The sequence below is a fragment of the Dromiciops gliroides genome, chromosome 5 (assembly GCF_019393635.1).
Source record: "Dromiciops gliroides isolate mDroGli1 chromosome 5, mDroGli1.pri, whole genome shotgun sequence".
Lineage (NCBI taxonomy): Eukaryota > Metazoa > Chordata > Mammalia > Microbiotheria > Microbiotheriidae > Dromiciops > Dromiciops gliroides.
In genome coordinates, this window is record NC_057865.1 from 254,938,661 (window position 1) to 254,958,510 (window position 19,850).

The 19,850-nt window shown below is 39.1% G+C and overlaps 1 protein-coding gene across 1 annotated transcript in view; it reads left to right on the plus strand.

The window, feature by feature from the left end:
* Positions 1 to 19,850, plus strand: part of PTPRQ (protein tyrosine phosphatase receptor type Q) — a 287,252-nt gene that overhangs the window by 211,245 nt on the left and 56,157 nt on the right. Inside the window, 2 exon segments of the mRNA XM_043967695.1 lie at positions 1,167 to 1,266; positions 8,405 to 8,533. Coding sequence (XP_043823630.1) covers positions 1,167 to 1,266; positions 8,405 to 8,533 — 229 coding nt within the window.

Genomic DNA, 19,850 nt, shown 5'->3' on the forward strand with positions numbered 1-19,850 from the left:
GTTGTTTTTGTTCAGTTATGTCTAACTCTTCATGACCCAATTTGGGTTTTTCTTGGCAAAGAAATTTCTTTCTCCAGCTCTTTTTACAGATAAGGAAACTGAGGCAGACAGGGTTAAATGACTTGCCCAGGGTCACACAATTAGTATCACGGGCTGGATTTCAACCAAACCCAGTGCTTCATCCACTGTGCGACCTACCTGCCTGGGTAGATAGGTATGTAGGTAATACAAATATTATTTTTCCCATTTTATGGTTGAAGAAACTGAGGCTCAGAGAGTTTAAGTAACATCCCGATAGTTAAACAGATACTAAATGTTTGAACAGCTTCTCCTGACTCTAACTTCTATAAATTTTCTTTTCATTATACTATAATAAATAAAGTAGGAAGAGAATTTAGAGTTCCATGGTGCATTTGGTTCAAAAGAATTCAGGAGTCATTGGGTCTGAGTTGCAATCCCATCTGTACCACTTATTATCTATATGACCTTGGACAATTCACTTAGTCTCCTCGACCCTCAGTTTCCTTATTTGTAAAATGAAAGGCTTGGACTAGATTGCCTCTGAACTCCCTTCTACCTCTAAGTCTATGATCCCATGAAGGAAACTGAGACTGGGAAAGCTTGGGACTTGCCCAAAGTGACACAGATAGCAAGGGTTTGAAGCCAAGTGATATGACTCCAAGTATAGTCCTTCTCTCCCCATTGTTCATAAAACAGCTCTAATTCTAGCTACGTGTAAATGTCATTTAGTAAATACATAATTTTTTTAAAGGCAATTGGGGTTAAGTGACTTGGAGCTAGGGTCACACAGCTAGTAAGTGTAAAGTGTCTGAGGTCACATTTGAACTCAGGTCCTCCTGAATCCAGGGCTGGTGCTCCATCCACTGTGCCACTTAGCTGCCCCTAGTAGATACATAATTACAATTATAGGACGGTAGTTATAAAAAGTAACTATTTTCGGAATAATTGTGATATTTTGTATTCTCATCCTCGTCACAGCATAACTCAGGCTTCTTAATGACAATATTCATGCCATTTATTTCAAAAGTTAGTGTCTTAGTTTTGCCATAACTCTGAAATCAAATCCCAACAAGTTATTTTTTCTGAACTTCAAATAAGGAATGATTTTAATATTCATTTTCAATATTCCCTCTTTTCACCTTCAGGGGAAGGACTTTCAGAAAGAACTGTGGAAATCATCCTCTCTGTGACGTTGTGCATTCTCTCTATAATTCTCCTGGCGGCAGCTATTTTTGCACTTGCAAGGTAAGAGGGGCTTATAACAACCTTTTGGGCATTTATAAGACCGTACAAATTATCTGAGCCTCATCACCTCTAGATTATGTTGTTATTATACAGATGCAATCATGCAAACCTTGGTGTGCATGTCAATTTCCCTAAATGTTATTCTCATTGTCCCCTTTCTATGCAATGGAGTCCTCGGGCTCAGTATCTTCTTATTCCTTAAATGGAAGCTACTATTTTATTGCAGCTGTGTCTATGTTTTATTTAGCAGAAATGGATGGCAGCTGGTCAGGATTCCTTTCATATGCTTGACTTGGGATGATAACTCTCCCAATGCCATTTTGTCCTTCAACCTTTACAGTCTGATTTTCTTTGGTTTTCCTTAAATATTCCACCTACAATTCTTTTCTCATTCTTTTGAATAATTTTCTAAACGGTAGGATGGCCTACTGGATAGAGAGTTGACCTGGAGCCACTATACAGATCTGTTCTCAGAGATACTGGTTGTGTGACCCTGTGCAGCTCACTTCACTGTGTAGTACTCTAGACAAGGGCTTCTTAAACTTTTTCCACTCATGATCCCTTTTCACTTGAGAAATTTTTTACATGACCCTAGGCATATAGCTATATAAAACAGGTATACATAACTTTTTTTTTTTTCGTGAGGCAATTGGGGTTAAGTGACTTGCCCAGGGTCACACAGCTAGTAAGTGTTAAGTGTCTGAGGCTGGATTTGAACTCAGGTCCTCCTGAATCCAGGGCCAGTGCTCTATCTACTGCGCCACCTAGCTGCCCCCATAACTTTTTACTATTGCCAAATTTTTGGGACCCCTCCCCCAAATGCAATTAGTGATTCCATATGAGGTCTAGACCCACAGTTTAAGAAGCTTTGCTCTAGACATCTCTCTAAGATTGTAAGTTACAGAGAAAGTGCTGACCTGCATTGGTAGAAGTAGTTTTCTCACCTGGTAGTTCCCTATCCCAATAAAATCATATTACCCATATCTGATAATTTCTTCCAGATTCACAGTTGCTAAATTGTGGAGCACCAGACAGGCATAGTAAGGCAAAGTACAGAAAGGGTCTTATTAGCCAGAATGCTTATAGAATTACAGGATCAATTCTGTATTGATACATCTAGGTTCCTGGATTTAAAGCTAAAAGGGACCTTCAGAAGGCCTCTGGTCTGACATTATCCCCACCCCTTCATCTTAAAGATAAGGAAACAGTCACAAAGAGGTCAAATGTAGTAGTAGTAGGCTTCTGCCAGTCGCGGATGACCATGGATCAGCGCCTTGAAGAGCCACAGGCCACAGTGTGGCTGTGCAGTCCGATATGGGATCCGCAGCTCCTGCCGCAACGAGGCCATCGGAAAACTGCGCTCTCTGTTGCCCGTCGGTTCCTACGTCTCATTCGTTTTTCTTCCTCCAAAGCTTGAAGGCCCATCTCAGCTGCGCGCAAGCTGCTCCTGAGTACTGAACTCCATCAGGCTCAGTCCTTGGCCATCTCCTCCCAGCTGCCAATGTCTATACCCAGAGCCCTCAAGTCTCGCTTGCATACATCTCTGTAGTGAAGCTGGGGGCGTCCAGCAGGTCTTTGGCCTGAGGCTAACTCGCCATAGAGTAGATCTTTAGGAATGCGCCCATCTTGCATGCGGTGCACATGACCGAGCCAGCACAGCCATCTTTGTTTCAGTAGCGTGTAGATGCTCGGAAACTGCATGCATTGGAGCACTTCTGTGTTGGTGATCCTATCTGACCAAGATATGCCAAGGATGCACCGAAGGCAGTGCATGTGGAAGCTGTTAAGCTTCTTCTCTTGTCTAGTATACATAGTCCATGTTTCGCTACCATACAGTAAGGTACGCAGGACACATGCTCTAAGCAAATTTGGTTCATGCTGTCAGTTTACTTGCCTAGGATCACACAACTAGCAAGTATCAGGGCAGCAGTGGCCAGGAAGGGGAAAGATGGTGACTCCTGTGACTCCAGAACCAGGTCTCTTTGCATTGGTTCTTGCTGCCTCTAATTAATTGAATTTTCTGGTTAAATGAAAGCTAAACAAACAATTCTCATTTTGTTTTCAACCCTGTTGCTGAAAATCCTAAAATGCAGAAACAATTTCCTTGGCTAAACAGCAATGAGGGAAAAATAACAGGATTTCCTTTGAAGGTAATCTTTAGGAACACGTCCCGTGATTGTAATTGGATAGTACTGTTGATTTGAGAAAAGACGTGTCACAGATTGGAATAAATCTCAGCTGACCCTGGAAGTTCTGTGAGTTTTTTTAAGCCCTTATTAGCAATTTCTTTTCTTCTGAATTGCCCTTTTCTTGGTAAAGGACAGATTGTTAAGATAAAAAAAAATCTAGTTGACTGAAGTTTTTTTTTTTTAAATTCTGAGATTATTTCCTAAGTGATGCATGTTGCACTCCTGTTTATATATCCCAGTAAAGTGCTTTAAATGCCCCCCTCCCCCACACACACACACTCATGAAATTCTAGTATTGCTGGTGAATCTACGTGAGCTTTGGGGAAAGGAGAAAGGGAGTAAGCATATTTATAGAGCCTACTATGTGCCTGGCACTTTGCTAAGCACTTTTCCAAATATTATCTCATATGATCTTCACAACAACCGTGTGATGTAATTGCTATTATTAATCCCTATTTCACATTTGAGAAAAATAAGGTAATAGAGGTTAAGTGCCTTCCCCCAGGGTCACACAGCTATAATGCATCTGAGACTGGTTTTGAATTCAGGACTTCCTGACTACATGAACCTTAGACCTTGGGCACATAACTCTTGTGGGTCTCAGTTTCCTCATCTGTAGAATGAGGGGTTTGATGAGATTCCCTCCAAGATCTCTTCCAGCTCTGAGACAACTATCCTATGAGTTTATGATGCTGTTAGTGTAGCAATATGGCACAGTGGGTAGAATTTCAGCCTCAGCATTAGGAAGAGCTGGGTTCAAGTCCTACCTTTAACACACATTGGCTGTTTGGCATTGGACAAGTTATTTAATTTCACGTTGACCTCTATTTTTTTATTCATCTGGATTTGCTTTATTGTGTCTTGGTTTCTCATAAAGTCACTAGCTTCCATTTGTTCTGTAACGATTGGAATAACGCCACCTGCTGGAGACTTACTGTAGAAGAGTTCCACCCATGAAGCGAAGGTCTTTGAGGGCAAGACCAGGAGTCTTTTCTTTGACGTCAGGAAGTGACGCGGGCTAGTGGGAGGAGGAAGGAAGAGACTGGCGCTCAGTCTAGCGCTCTTTCCTTGGGACTCTGGTGGAGAGCAGAGCTAGAAATGTGCTCTCCCTTTAATAGATAGGAATCTAGGCCTTTCTCTCTGTTAAGGGCTAAAATTCTAGCTAAACTGTCTAAAATATCTAATGAGTGGTCGCCAATAAATTATAAGCTTTAGCAAGAGTTAGACTTTTAAGCATTTATTAAGGAGAATAAGAATTTGGTAAAGAGAGAGAGAAAGGCCTAGATTCCTATCTATTAAAGCAAGAGCACATTTCTAGCTCCGCTCTCCACCAGAGTCCCAAGGAAAGAGCACGAGACTGAGCTCCAGTCTCTTCCTTCCTCCTCCCACTAGCCCGCGTCACTTCCTGACGCCAAAGAAAAGACTCCTGGTCTTGCCCTCAAAGACCTTCGCTTCATGGGTGGAACTCTTCTACAGTAAGTCTCCAGCAGGTGGCGTTATTCCAATCGTTACAGTTCAATCCTAATTCTTAGGCAATTATTTTCATCAGAGAGCTTTTGTACCTTCTTTTCCATTTGGCCAATTTGGCTTTTCAACTTGTTGACTTTGTTCTCATGTCTTCCCTGCATCACCCTCATTTATCTTTCAATTTTTTCCTCTACCTCTCTAACTTTATCTTCCAAGTCCTTTTTGAGCTTCTCTATGGCCTGAGACCAATTCGTATTTTTCTTGGAAGCTTTAGATATAGGGGCCCTGACGTTGACATCTTCCTCTGAGGGTGCCCCTCGATCTTCCTTGGCACTAAAGAAACTTCTATGGTCCTCACCTTTCTCTGTATGCTCATCTTGCTTTTCTTTTACTTGACTTTTAGCTCCTTATAGTGGGGCACTGTTTCCAGGCTGCAATATCCCAAGTTTCAGGAGGTCCCAGGTGGTATGATTTAAGGAGGAGCAGGTTCATTGCTACTCAAGCGTACCCAGCAGGGGTGAAATACCCAAGTTCTGCCTCAGCACCAGCATAGACCCCTGTAGTCTCCCCCATGCCAAGAGCTCAGCCCTCTCACCAGACTGTGAGCTTAGTTCCAAACGACACTGGTGCTTCAGCTGATTCAGAGTCTCTGGGAGTCTCTTTCTCTGGTGGGGCTTTCCTGGGACTGGATTTGTGTCAGGGTGACTGTGGGGTTGGGCTCCACTCCTGTCTCAGCACAGCAACTCCCTCCTTCTGACCTTCCAAGCTGTTCTTGGTTAAAAGATGATTTCAGCACATTCTTCTGTGGGTTTTTCTGCTCCAGGCATTGTCCTATGGCATTATTTTGATGTTTTTTTGGAGCGATTGTGTCATGAGTTTGAGCGCTCATTGCCTTTCCTCCACCATCTTGACTCTGCTGGACACACTGCAAGTTATTTAATTTCTCTAATACTATCAGTTGCTGATCTTACTTTGTAAAGGGAGTTTCGTTACCAGGAGTTCCTTATGTCCAGGGGTGTGCTGGAGACATTTCATATGAAACTGTTAAATTTGCAGTGTATTTACATCTCAGAAATAGAAAAAATTTACAGATCAGGGGCTTGATTTATTGTTTTGGTGATTGTGCAGAACTAAGATGGTGATGGAGAAAGTGTGTCGTAAGTACATTTCCCCCCAAATAGCCAGTTGTAAAACCATCCCACTCCTGGATAAGGGATCCAAAGGTCTTTCAAATCATAGAATCAGGATTAAATCCCCACCCAGTCTATGGTACTGAGGAATGAATTCAGTGTCCAGATGTTGAGGTCTCAATCACTGTCCTTTCCTGTTAATCACTGTCTGCCTCAGTTTCCTCAATTGCAAAATGGGGATAATAATAGTACCTGTCTCACAGAATTGTGGTAAGGATGAAATGAGACAGGATTTGTAAAGGTGCTTAGCACAGTATATGGCACATTGTTGTTGTTCATTTGTGTTCAACTCTTTGTGGCCCCATGGACACCAGGCCCTTCTGTCCTCCACTATCTCCCAACATGGTAGATGCTTAAGAATATGCTTATTCTCTTAGGAGTATTAAATAAATATCAATTAACCTGATTTTATTCCTTAATATAGTGAAAGATTGTCATAATAATCAGCCTATTTTTTTCTCGATCTTTATAGAATCAAAGAATTTTTAGCAGTAGAAGGGACTTGAGAGATTCCCAAAGAAGGCAAGTTTATCCTAAGCTCTTTGTGGTACAGATAAAGCAAGAGAGGTCCAGAGAGGCTACTTTATTTGCCACAGCAGTCAGCGGCAGAATGGAAACTAGCTCCAACTTCCCTGACTCCTCCATCCCTGCCATTCCTGTCTCCCCAGACCCTTTGGGTCAACATGCCGAGTCCAAAGCTGTTTGTTGATTCCACAGCCATGCAGTACCTCTCCTGCTCTTCATTCCCAAAGCCTTAGTATGGTTGTACGCTCTCCTAGCTTACATATGCTCTTTGCTTTTATGATCATGGTGACAGACCAGGATTTTAAAGCTAAAAGGGACCTTACGGGTCCTTAGAAATCTTATATTGTAACCTCCTTGTTTTGTAGATGAGGAGGAAGGAGGATGATTTTACCTAAGGCTGTATAGGTACTAAGTGAAAAAGTGTGGATTAGCTCCTCTGAAGCAAAAACCAGGGCTCTTCCCACTCAATGGCCTTTGGTCATTCATACTCTTGACACCAATACCTTCCATGGGATACATTTGTGCATTAGTAGCTTACAATGAGTAATACAACTTGAGGCCATGGAAGAGAGCTCATGCCTGAGCAAAGCTAATTGTCTCATGTAGAGGCCACATGGAGTGAGTGGATAAAGTTTTGGACTTAGAATCAAGAAGACCCAGGTTCAAAGGCTGCCTCAGATAATTACTAGCTAGGTGACCCTACACAAATGACTTAACCTCTCTGTGCCTCAAATTCCTCAGATTTAAAATGAGAGGGTTAGAAGTGAAGGCCTGGAAGACCCCTTTCAGCTCTAAATCTAAAATCATATGCATTATACCCCTTGCTTCATTTACCACAATGCTCTGAACCCATAGGTTGATATATCAGTCCATCAACTGGTAATATGTTTATTTCATTTTTAATTTATGGACTAAAACTAGCACTTCCATAACATAGTATAATGAAAAAGATGACTGCACATAAAACTACAAATCTACCATGCACAACTTGTTATTCCTTTCAGATACACAACATAATTTTCAAATAAATTTCTTTTTTCCCCCTTTTTCCCACTTTTTTCATTTCCTCCCCTACTCCCCAGAGATGGCTACCATTAGACACACACACATCTGTATTTGTGTGTATAGAATGTGTGCATATATATATATATATAAAATACACACACACATATATATATATAGTGTGTGTTGTACACATATACATACATATATATACACACATATATGTAAAATTATTCTATTTATCAGTTCTTTCTCTGGATGCAGATAGCATCTTTCTTCATATGTCCCAAGAAAACAATATATACAGTAATAGCAATACTGTTTTAAGGATGACTTTGAGCAAATAAGTTATTTTAAGTTATTATAAATGCCCAAATTAAGTGCTATTATTTAAGGACCTACTATGTGCCAAGCGCTGTGCTAGGTGATGCACTTATAAAAGTGTTACAGTTCTTTCCATCAGGGTCATTACATTCTTTTTGGTAATACCAAGACTTAACAAAAGAAATCATTGATATGATAATGAAAACAGACAATAGGGTTAGAAAAGATCTTTTAAAAACATTTCTATGGTACTTGTTTACATGTGTCCATTCTATGTTAGACTGAAACTTCCGTATCTGTCTTCAGGGGTCAAGAAATTGAATCCATCAATTTAAATATTTTCTGATTTTCTTGGACATCCTAATGTCACAAAGTCTGTCAAGCAATGTATGTATTCCTGGAAAAAATAGCACAGCTTATTTTCTGCCTTGCTTGTTCTAGAATTCGACAGAAACAGAAAGAGGGGGGCACCTACTCTCCCCGGGATGCAGAAATTATTGACACCAAATTCAAGCTAGATCAGTTTATCACAGTGGCAGACCTGGAGCTGAAGGATGAGAGATTAACTCGGTAAGCACACTCCTTTGGTAAAACAGTAGTCTGAAGGGTCTGTAACCGTGACCCCATTCTGACCTATGCTTGTTGGAAGTGTTTGTGGTACTCTTATTTACACAGGTCACTCAGATCATCTTTCAAAGGGTGACCTCCCTCTTCCACACACTTCTCACTAGTGTTCAGAGAATCACTTAGTCTTTTGTATTTTTAGGATACAGTAAAGACTTAGACTAAAAACAATTGTAAAATATAATTTCTGGTGATGAAAGCTTTTAAAAAAAACTTTTGCTTGATTCATATTTTGAAATAAGATCAAGAACCTGATATTAGGTCATGTGCAAAAACATCTACATTCTTAATTTAGTCTAATCATTAGCTTTAATTCATTCTTTCTAATGATTTTCTTTGTTTGAATGATTCCTTCAGCATAAAAATCTTGCTTAAATCTTTTTATGTTCAATTTTATCAGGATTCTAAAGCATGCATTAGCAATTACATCAAAAAATGCTAAATACTTTGAAACAAAATATACAGTTAAATGTCATAAAAATGAATAAATGAAATTCATATATTGCACCAAATTCTAAAATTCTTGATTATTAGAAAGAGCTATTCATAATAACTTGTCATTCCTTAGAAATGTATTCTAAGGTCAAAATGTTTTCATAATTAAACATTTTGTTATAACAGTGCATCTTTACTGATCTGGCAGAAATTATTTCAGATCTTATTAAGACCTGAAATCATATACCCTGCCTTTGGGTGAGTCGTGGGATACTGGGCTAGGAAATGATTCCTGAGCAGGCAAAGGGAGAATAGAATTTATAAGACAAAAACAAACAACTCTTATGATCTCAAAGGTGATGGCATGGAAAGTTTGGACAGAGAAAGAAAAGAATTATCTGTGATTGCTTTAAGCAGAAGCTTAGTATGTAAGTTATAGGTTGTCTTCGTGCAGATATTTCCAGTAATGTATATGTATGTATATATGTATGTGTATGTGTATATCTATATCTGATATATGCTGTGAAAAGAAACTTCACCTGACAAGCTATTGACTCAGTTGCTGCAAAGTGAAGTTTATTCACTGTTATTATGCCTGAATTGTAAACATAATATTTGAGAACTAGAGATAAATTGACTTTCATTTAATTACCATGTAATTATTATCATTTTACCAGAATGCTTAATTCACATAATGGCTTTTTTGCCATTTTTATTTTCTTTATGCTGAGGTAATTTCTAAATAATGCTTTAGAAATGTATTTCACTGTTAGTTTAATCTTTTATTTGATTTTTTATATTCATTGTTTAAGGTTCTGAATTTTTTCTTCAAATATAGAAAGATAGTAATTTGAACCTTGATTTCACTGTTATCAGAAATTGATGCAAGTTCATACCTTCTCCACAATGTACTGTCTTAGAGAGTAGCCTAGAGTAGGGAGAGCTTAAATTACTTGCCCAGAATCACACAGCCAGTAGGCAGAAGAGGTGCAAGTCCAGGTCTTCCTGGCTTCAAGGGTGGCTCTCTATTCACTATGCTATACTGCATCTCTATCTTTAATAGGCACATATTTGTATATATACACATGTGGAAAATGTAACTCACATGTAACACATGATATTCCAAAATGTACTTTACTGGATTTCCCATTGGAATACATTGAAGTAGTTTCCATTTGCCAATGTTGTTGAGCCCTCCTATTAATCAATCAATGAATAAACAATTACTGAACACCTACAATGTGCTAGGCACTGTGCTAAGCACTGGGGATACAAGAAGGAGCAAAAACCAGTCCTTGTTCCCAAAGCATTTACAATTTACTTGATTGCCATAGTTTGATATCACAAGCTACTGATAATCTTCATTCTCAGAAAATAGGTCTTAGACAAGGAGAAATAGTAATAGGGACCTGACTGACATGCAAATGAGGAGAGGCTGATCTGTCAAAAACTATTCAGCAGAACACCCCCTCTCATTGGAAAATGGCCCCACACTGATCACTATAGGACCCAATGATACATCTAATAAGTGAGTTAGAGACATGAAAAAAAAAATGTTTTGTGAGGAAAGAAGGGAAGAATCTGTTACCAACTAGGGAGGAATCATGGAATGCTTGTCATTTAAGTTGAACTTTAAAGAAGTTAGCCTCTGAAAGAGAGGAAGAGAAGACATTATAGGCATAGGGAATTGTATGAGCAAATACATGGAAGTGGGGAAATGCAGAGTGCTCAGGGAATTGTCCATTTAGTATATTATAAGCATATAGAGAGGAATAGGAGGCTGTAGCACATAAACAAGTAGAGTGTAAAAAATTGTGGAAGGATTTAAATGCTGAGAAAGGAATTAGAACTTGGCTCAGTAGGCAACTGAGAACTACAGAAAACTTTTGAGCGAAGGAGAGGAAAGACCAGAGATCCTTGTATAAGAAAGAAGAATGATGAAGTAGAGGGGGACAAAGCAGAAGATCTGCTAAGATGCTATTGAAATAACCCAGGTGGTTGGTAATGACAGTAATAATAAAAAGGAAGAGATAGATGTGAGATATGTAACAGAGGTAAAAATCAATGGGACTTTGTAAGGTGAGCTGTATGCCATAGGAGATACAGTCATAGGTTTTGAGTCAGGAGGATCTGAGTTCAAATTCTGCCCCTGGTACTTACAAGCTACATGACCCTGGGCAAGTCATTTCAGATCTCTAAACCTCAGTTTTTTCAAGTATAAAATGAGGATAACAATACCTGTGGCAATGATCACATAGAGGTTCAAGTGAGATAATATGTCAGCTATTAATGCTAATCATAACTCATAATAATATAGTACTGTAGGGTTTACAAAGCACTTAAATATATTATCTCATTTGAGCCTCATGAGAATTTTGTGATGTACTGGCCATTATTATCTGCATTTTTTTTTTCAGGGCAATGAGGGTTAAGTGACTTGCCCAGGGTCACACAGTTAGTAAATGTCAAGTGTTTGAGGCTGGATTTGAACTCAGGTCCTCCTAAATCCAAAGCCCGTGCTTTATCCACTGTGTCACCTAGCTGCCCCGCCCCCCTGTTATTTGCATTTTATGGAAAACTAGAGCTCAAAAGGGTTAAAAGTGGCTTTCCCAGGGGCAGCTAGGTGGTGCAGTGGATAGAGCACTGGCCCTGGATTCAGGAGGACCTGAGGTCAAATCTGACCTCAGACACTTAACATTTAACTAGCTGTGTGACTCTGGACAAGTCACTTAACCCCAATTGCCTCACCAAAAAAAAAAAAAAAAGTGGCTTTCCCAGAGTCACACATCTGGTAAGTATTACAGGTAGGATTGAAACCCAGATCTCCCTGAATCCAAGTCCAACCTTCCATTCCTATACCACCACCTATTTGTTAGGCATTGTGAAACAGATGTCCATAGGAACCTTAAGCTCTACGTGTCCAGTAGCCTCCCCATTAAAACAAAAACATCTCAAGGAAACAATCCTCTTCTAGATTTCCCTGTTTTTGTTATTTGTATTATACTTTTTTCTGGCCAACCAAACTAACAGTCCTTAGAAGCCCTGACCCAGGGGCAGCTAGGTGACAAAGTGTATAGATAGAGCACTGGCCTTGGAATCAGGAGGACCTGAGTTCAAATCTGGACTTAAGACACTAGACACTTCCTAGCTTGTGACTCTGGGCAAGTCACTTAACCCTCATTACCCTGCAAAAACAAAAACCAAGAATCCTTGACCCTTCACTCTGTCTCACCCTACATCTAATGAGTTATGAAATCTTGCTGCTTCTATCAGAAATTAGAATCACTTTAGGGGGGAGAGATAATATACTCAGTTTGGGACATGTTGAGTTTGAAATGTCAGTGAAAAACCCAGGTGAAGGGTCTGGATCTCAGGAGAGTTGTCAGAGCCGGAGATAGAGATTTGAAAATTGTTGAAGTAGAAGGTATAGTTGAAACCAAGAGAATAAATGATGTTATCAATGAAAGGAGAAATGGAAAGTGAAAAAATGAAAATGGAGAAGAAAATGGCAAACCACTCCAATATCTTTGCCAGGAAACCCTGAATGAGATCAGAAAGAGTTGGACACAACAGAAAAATGACTGAACAACAAGAAGATGAAAATGACTGATCAAGAATAGAATAAGGGAGGCCTGGGAAGCTGGGAGGCCAAGGCACGAGGCGGCCCTGAAGCCCCAGGACATCATCTGGCCCGGCCTTCCCAGCCCGGGCCTCTTCTTCCCTCCCTCCCCAGGCTTGCCTCTCCTAAGCCCAATCACCCTTCCTCAGGGGTCACCCCCCTGCTTCCTCCTGGGCTTCAGTCACTGCTTCTGTCTCCCTGCAGTCAGCAACAGCAGCTATTTGTCTGCATGCAGGCTCTGCATACCCTCGAGGTGACCGGGCAGGAGACTGTCACCTAGATCAAGGCCTGTGTGGCATCTCTAGAGGGCATTGTCCCCAAGGATCACGCCCTACTTCTAGGTGGCTCCTCTCCGGAGGATGATGCCATCTTGGGGCAGTGTGGGTTGGAGCCGCTGTCCACTCTGGAAGTGTCTGGCCAAATGCTAGGAGGTAAAGTCCATGGGTTTCTAGCCCGAGTTGGAAAAGTGAGGGGTCAGACTCCCAAGGTGGTCAAGCAGGAGAAGAAGAAGACGACTGTGAGGGCCAAGAGGAGGCACTTTCTCTTCAACTAAGATTCTTAGAGAATTGCCTAGAGCAGTGAGGGGGAAAGTGACTTTCCCAGGGTCACACATCCTATGTGTCAGAAGGAAGTTCCTCAGGTCCTTGGGACTTTGAAGGTTGGCTCTCAGCTTTTCTATGCTGCCTCTCAAATGAGAATAAAAAAGGTATTTTTAGTGCTTCAGAAGAAACACAGTACCTAGTAGGTACTTAATAAATGCTGGTTGAATTGATGAATCACCTAGAAGGCAGAGAATCATTAGCATACCTAGGTACTAAATCTTCTACAGGCATTGCTTTTAAAAAGTTGTCCATTATATTTTGTTCTCTTCTTCTATATTTCTTTGCACTTTGATACCTATCCTTATATCATGCTTCCTTAGATCATTGCCTTTGTTTTTACCCCAAAGAGAAAAGAAAACAACCGATCACTATTTACACGTCTTTCTACATTACTGGTTTCATCCTTTTGCAATATAGCACTATTTTATCCACAGCTATTTCATATCATTGAATTACACTGAAGTGATCCATCATTTTATCTTGATTTAGTTTAATAAAAGATGAATCACACTCAGAAAAGTTGTTTTTTTATGGATAGATATATCAAAATGAAGTACCCATAGGTTTCCAACTACAAAGGCAAGGAACCAAAGGATTTCTAATTAAACTTGTTTTTCTGAGCCTCTATTCTGACTTTTTAGTTTAAGTGGATAATGAAGTAGTCCTGTTTTAGGCACAATTTTATGGAAAAAATAAGAGGCCTCTTAAGACAACGGCCCCTTGCATTCTTTGAAATTTTACTATATTTGATAAATTTGTTAAATCCTGGGTGGGTGGGAAATCACTCAGTCCATTGTGACTATATTTTGGGCTTGACCAATCAATCAACAAGGCAGGATGGCACAACCCTGGCCTTCAAGGAACTTACCTTTTTGTTTTTGAGGCATTTATTTTATTTTTTCAATGTTAATAGTATTTTGTTTTTTCCAATTACATGTAAAGATAGTTTTCAACATTCATTTTGGTAAGATTTTGAATTTCATATTTTTCTCCCTCCCTCTCTTCTCTCCCCCTTCCCCAAGACAGCAAGCAATCTGATATAGGTTATATATGTATAATCATGTTAAACATATTTCCACATTAGTTAGTCATGTTGTGATAGAAGAATCAGAAAAAAAGGGAAAAACCTCAAGAAAGGAAAAAAAAACAAAGCAACAACAAAAAAGTGAAAAGAGTATGCTTCGATCTGCATTCACATTCTATGTTTCTTTTTCTGGATGTGGAGAACATTTTGCATCATGAGTATTTTGGAATTGTCATGGATCAATTGTATTGCTAAGAAGAGCTAAGTCTATCACAGTTGATCACCGCACAATGCTGCTGTTATGGTATACAACGGACCTTATTTTTTTAATGAGGGAAGGAAGTACACAAAATGGAACTGAAGAGAGGAAAGGATAAAGGGACATATGTGAGGTCATGGTGATGAAGTCAGAAGTGCTTGCAAAGAAGAGAATGAAGGTTGGTTTGTCAGGATCTCTCTCCAAAATGGAGGTCTTGTAAAGAACTCAGAAATGGCATAAGGGGCCAGCATTTCAAATGGACATTCCAAAGTAAGGATGCTCCAGGTGGTATAAATAATAATTGTAAAAAGTATGTAGACAATTATTATACAGAGAATACAAAGAGAATAAATATAATGTAGTTAACTATGAAATAGTTTCAGAGGGAGGGTATTAGTAGTTGGAGACCCCTAGAAAAGCCTTTTTTTGGTAGAAGGTGGTGCTTGAGCTGCATCTTGAAGAAAAGAAGGGATTTGATCACATGGAGGTGAGGAGTGAGTGCATTCCAAGCATGGGGATAGCTAAGGCAAAGGCATATAGACAGGATACAGAATCCTGTAAAGAACATTGAGAAGTCTAGTTTAGCTTAGTTATAGAGTGCACAAGGGGAATACTGAACAATAAGGTTGGAAACATTGCCTGGTAGCAGATTATGAAGGCTTTTGAAATTTTTAAAAATGAGTTTATAGAGGCACTGGAGTTTACCAAGTAGGAAAGTAACATGTTGAGATCTATGCCTGAGAGGAAGGGGGGAAAAAACCCAACACATTGCAGCCATAATACAGGAAGTCCCAAAGTCTTAGCTCAGTTTTTTTTTTAAAACTTTTGGAACATCCTGTACAGAATGAACTGGAATGGAGAGAAATATGAGTCAGGGAGACTAATTAAGAGGCTTTTATCATAATCTAGATAAAGATTTATAGCAAAGTCTTTTTGCCTAAGTGACTGAAGCTTAATTAAAGCCTGAGTAGGTCTATGGAGACTGTTCCTAAGTAAAACAGTAACTCTTTGGAAGTATTAAATTCCCCTCAAAGTTCTATTGTTAGTTTCGGTACAATAACTTTATGGTATGTTTCATCAATTTCATCTTTTTTTGTATACACTATCAATTATTGCAGAATATACATGAAAATCCAAGCTCATGTTTGCTAGATAAGGAAAAGATGACATGTTATTTTGATGACTGTTTTCCAAAGTTTTTACAGTGTTTTTAGTTTAGTCGCAAAAGGCTATTATCTTTCAAGGAATGTAATTTTCAGTAAATGTGCCTATATATGCCATACTTTTCATTAAATAATATGGCACAGTGGATAAAGCTACAGACTCTGAGTCAGAAAGATTCATCTTCCTGAGTTCAAATCTGGCCTCATACACTTCCTAGCTGTGTGACCCTGGGCAAATCACTTAATCATGTTTGCCTCAGTTGTCTCATCTGTAAAATGAACTGGAGAAGGAAGGAATGGCAAACCACTTCAATATCTCTGGCAAGAAAACCCCAAATGGAGTGAGTCATGAAGAGTCAGATATGACTGAAAAAATGACTCAATATTCTTTTTCAGAAGTGGCAAACAATTCATTTTTACCATGGTTTCAAAGCCATGTAGACTTTTTTCCTGAGACAAATAAAAAAGGTTTTTGAGTGTTTCTCATTAAGTACTCATAGGTCTTCATAAGACCCTAGAGCTAGAGCTAAAAGTGGCCTCAGATCAACCCCCTCAATTTACAAATGAGAAAATTGAGACCCTGGGAAGGGAAGTGATTTACCCAAGCCAGAATTTCTCATATGAATTCACTGGATTCTCTTTCAAGAACAATTTGTCTAGAGCACAATTTAGTATTAGATATATCCACCTTGGATTCCATCCAAGAAGATTGTACTCATATGTAATTTTTAAGGTCAAAACTTTAGCAATTTGATTCAAGAGAACCAGCTTTGGAATCAAGAAAACTGACATCCTTTTCAGGCACCTACTGACTGTTTGGCCCCAACCAGCTCTCTAAGATTGGATTGCTGATTTACATCAGTAGATAGTGTTTGTTCACTGAGAGTTTCACAACTATGCCAGTTAAATGATAGGTCCAGTACAAATGGAGGATAAAGCTGAGGAAGGAAAGTGCCAGCCTGGTATAGGGAGTAGGAAGCCAGTGTCAGGGTCTAGAAGACCCAGGTTCAAGTTGAGCTTTTGACATCTACTGACTATGTGACCCTGGGCAGGTCACTTTATTTCTTATTGTCCCCTTTCAATTCTTTAAAAAAACAGATTTCTGCATTGAGAAAGGGATTTTCTTCACCCAGCAGGTCTCAATACTAATGAAGTCAGATTCCTACACTGCTGCTGATGCAACATATTAAGAATATGAGGGATAAGGAACCAACTGTACATCTCAGCCAGTTTGATATTTCAGTTTCCTTGGTAGGAGCTAAAGGAGATAGTTGGCAAATGCCTCCCTAGTAAAATAAAAAAGAACATCCTAATGTGGAAATATGTTTTGCATGACTGTATATGGATAATGGGCATTGCATTTCTTGCCTTCTCAATGGGTGAGGAAGTGGAAGGGTCAAGAAAGAATGTAAAACAAAAAATAATTTTAAAGAAAAAATAAGGGAGAGGCCATCAAGAAACTTGAAGGGGGTTAAAGTGATGAAGAACAAAAGATGGGCATCATCCTGGTCTGAACATTTTCTGTGATACCGACACCTCATGCTTCCACAACCCATTCAAACCCATCTAATAGGGGAATAAAGGTCCACTGACATTAGTCTGTACCAGATGTCATGCTCTTCCATCTAAAAATAAATTTGAGCTGAAAGCTGATGCTGAATGGAGGCTGCTGAATAGGACATATTGATATCTGGGATAGGCATGAACCGCCCCTTTTGGAAAGATAAGAAATGAAAGCTAACTGAAAGGCAGCGGCTCTCATATCCTACTTCAAAGGCAAACCTTGCTGCTCAATTTAATGAAAGCAGAGGAAGTAATAGAAAGAATATTGGATTTGCAATTGGAGGAACTGGGTCCAAAAGCTACATTTGACTTTAGCCAAATCATTTCATCACTCATAGCTTTGCCTCAGTTTCCTCATCTCAAAAATAAGTGGGCTGGACCAGATGGCTTCAGCAAGGTCCCTTCTAGCTCTCTATATAAGATTCTATTATCTCATGATTCTTCACATTTATGATCAGAGAAAAAGAGGTTTGGGATGAATGTACCATAATTCTGAAAAACAAGACCATAGGGATTGTTGTTAGTTAAAATAAAGCATTTGTATAGTAGCTAGGTAGCTTGCTAACTGTCTTGATTCTCAACTCCTATGATTGTGTGATTGTTCATATGTGTTCCAGGAAACCTTTGTGTCCTCCAAGAGGGAGTTATATATGTTATAGAATTGAATTGTAATAAATGCTAGTTGCCTGTGGGGAGGTTAAACAGGGGTTCTTAACCTAGGGTCGATGGACTTGGTTTTTAAGCATAGATTTAAATAATTTTCAATATAATTGGTTTCTTTTGTAATCTTACATATTTTATTTTAAGCATTTAAAAGCATGATCCTGAGAAGGAGACCAGAAAGATCCATGACACATGGAAAAGCTTAAGAACTCCTACTCTAAAGGCATTTACATGAAACCTTTAGTAGTGAAAATGACTGCTGAAATAATTTGTCTTTTGTAAAATACTGTACTTTTATACATCAACCTTGCTTTTAGTCAGCAAAATGAGACAAATAAATGGTGATAAGAACCACCTTAAATTGGAAATGCCCTATAGTATTCTTTTTTGAAGAGTCTGCCAGCCACCAGAAACTAGGGAAGGTGCCAAGATAAAAGACTATCACTCTTAATATGTTTATTCTAAATATTTATCTGGATGGGGGAGGGGGATGTTGGGAGAAGCAGGGGGAGGTGTTAGGGAGCAAACTGTTGTAGATCTATGTATGCCTACTCTTACAGAGCTGTAAGTTTGCAGTAGATAAAAAAAGAGATTTGACTGATGCTGAAAACCCCATGCGCAAAATTACCATTTGGATTTTCATTGGGGTCAGTTCGGTGGCAGAAATCTGACATTGATTTAACTTTTGTACCAGCACTTATTGTCCAGTCTCAAGCCATCAGACGATATTGTCTGAATCCAACAGGCAGTAAGTGTCCTAGGAGGATAATGAAGACCTTAACAAATTCTGTGCTCATTTTCTTAAAGTAGCAAAAACCCAAGAGCAATGGAGTGTGTTCATCTACTAAATCAATAATGGATCTTTACTTCCAGATACTCTTCATTTTTCTTTAGACGCAAGGACATATTTGTCATCCAGTAAGTCACGGTGCTATTACTGCAGTGTTGCCAGGTGGTGTGGTATTATTGCATTTTACATTATGTAATTATTCAAATTCTACTTATGTGTGTTCATTTTTCCAAAGCAAATATATATTTGTATATGTTACAATTTGCCTCTGTCTTCTAGATTTCCTTCTCCATTGCATGGCAGTGCTACTTTTTTCTGTGTTTTTTATTAGCATGTGTAAATGGCTATGCATTCATAAACTTAATATTGCATATATTTAAAGTAATTATCACGGACTCATAATTATGTAAATTTTCATCTCTAAAAATTATCCTCCTTAAGTGAAAGTGACTGTACCAATTTATTATTCTATTAGTGTGACTAATTGTGAACCTGCTTATCTAAATCACGGGTTTCAAATTAGACCCTCCCCCCCCCAAAAAAAAAAAAACCAACAACTTATCAAGCAGTTTTCTGTGAGTATCTGAAAATGAAAAAAAAAATACCAGCTTCCAACCCTAACTAAAAAAACCTACTAAACATGTGACCAGCTGTCAGGTCTTCTATATATGTTACCAGTGTTCATAAGCACCCCCTTCTTCTCCCTCACAAAGTGATCAATATGCTTGGGGAAGGCCATAATTTCAGCCCAGTTGCTATCCAAATGCAGCTCACCCAGAATACAATGAGCAGCTCACTAAATGAAAAGATGTGGAGGAAGAATCAAACAGCAAATGACTTAAATTTCCAGTCCATGTGCTACAAGTCAGTTTCATTTCAATTCAAGAAGAATATATTAATTGGTCTCCTACTTGTCTGGAGACTAAAAAGACAAAATAGACCCTGTCCTTGAAGAGCTTTCACTCTCTTCTCTAATGAGTGAATCCCAGATCTTGCTGGCTCATTTCAACTTCAAACATTGACACCCCTAGCAGGGTTGTAATAAATCCTAGCACAACCTAGTACTAGGCTTCTAAATTTATTAGCTCATCATAGTCAGTCCTAAGGATAATCACGATAGAATTAGTCAGTTCATTTTCAAAGAT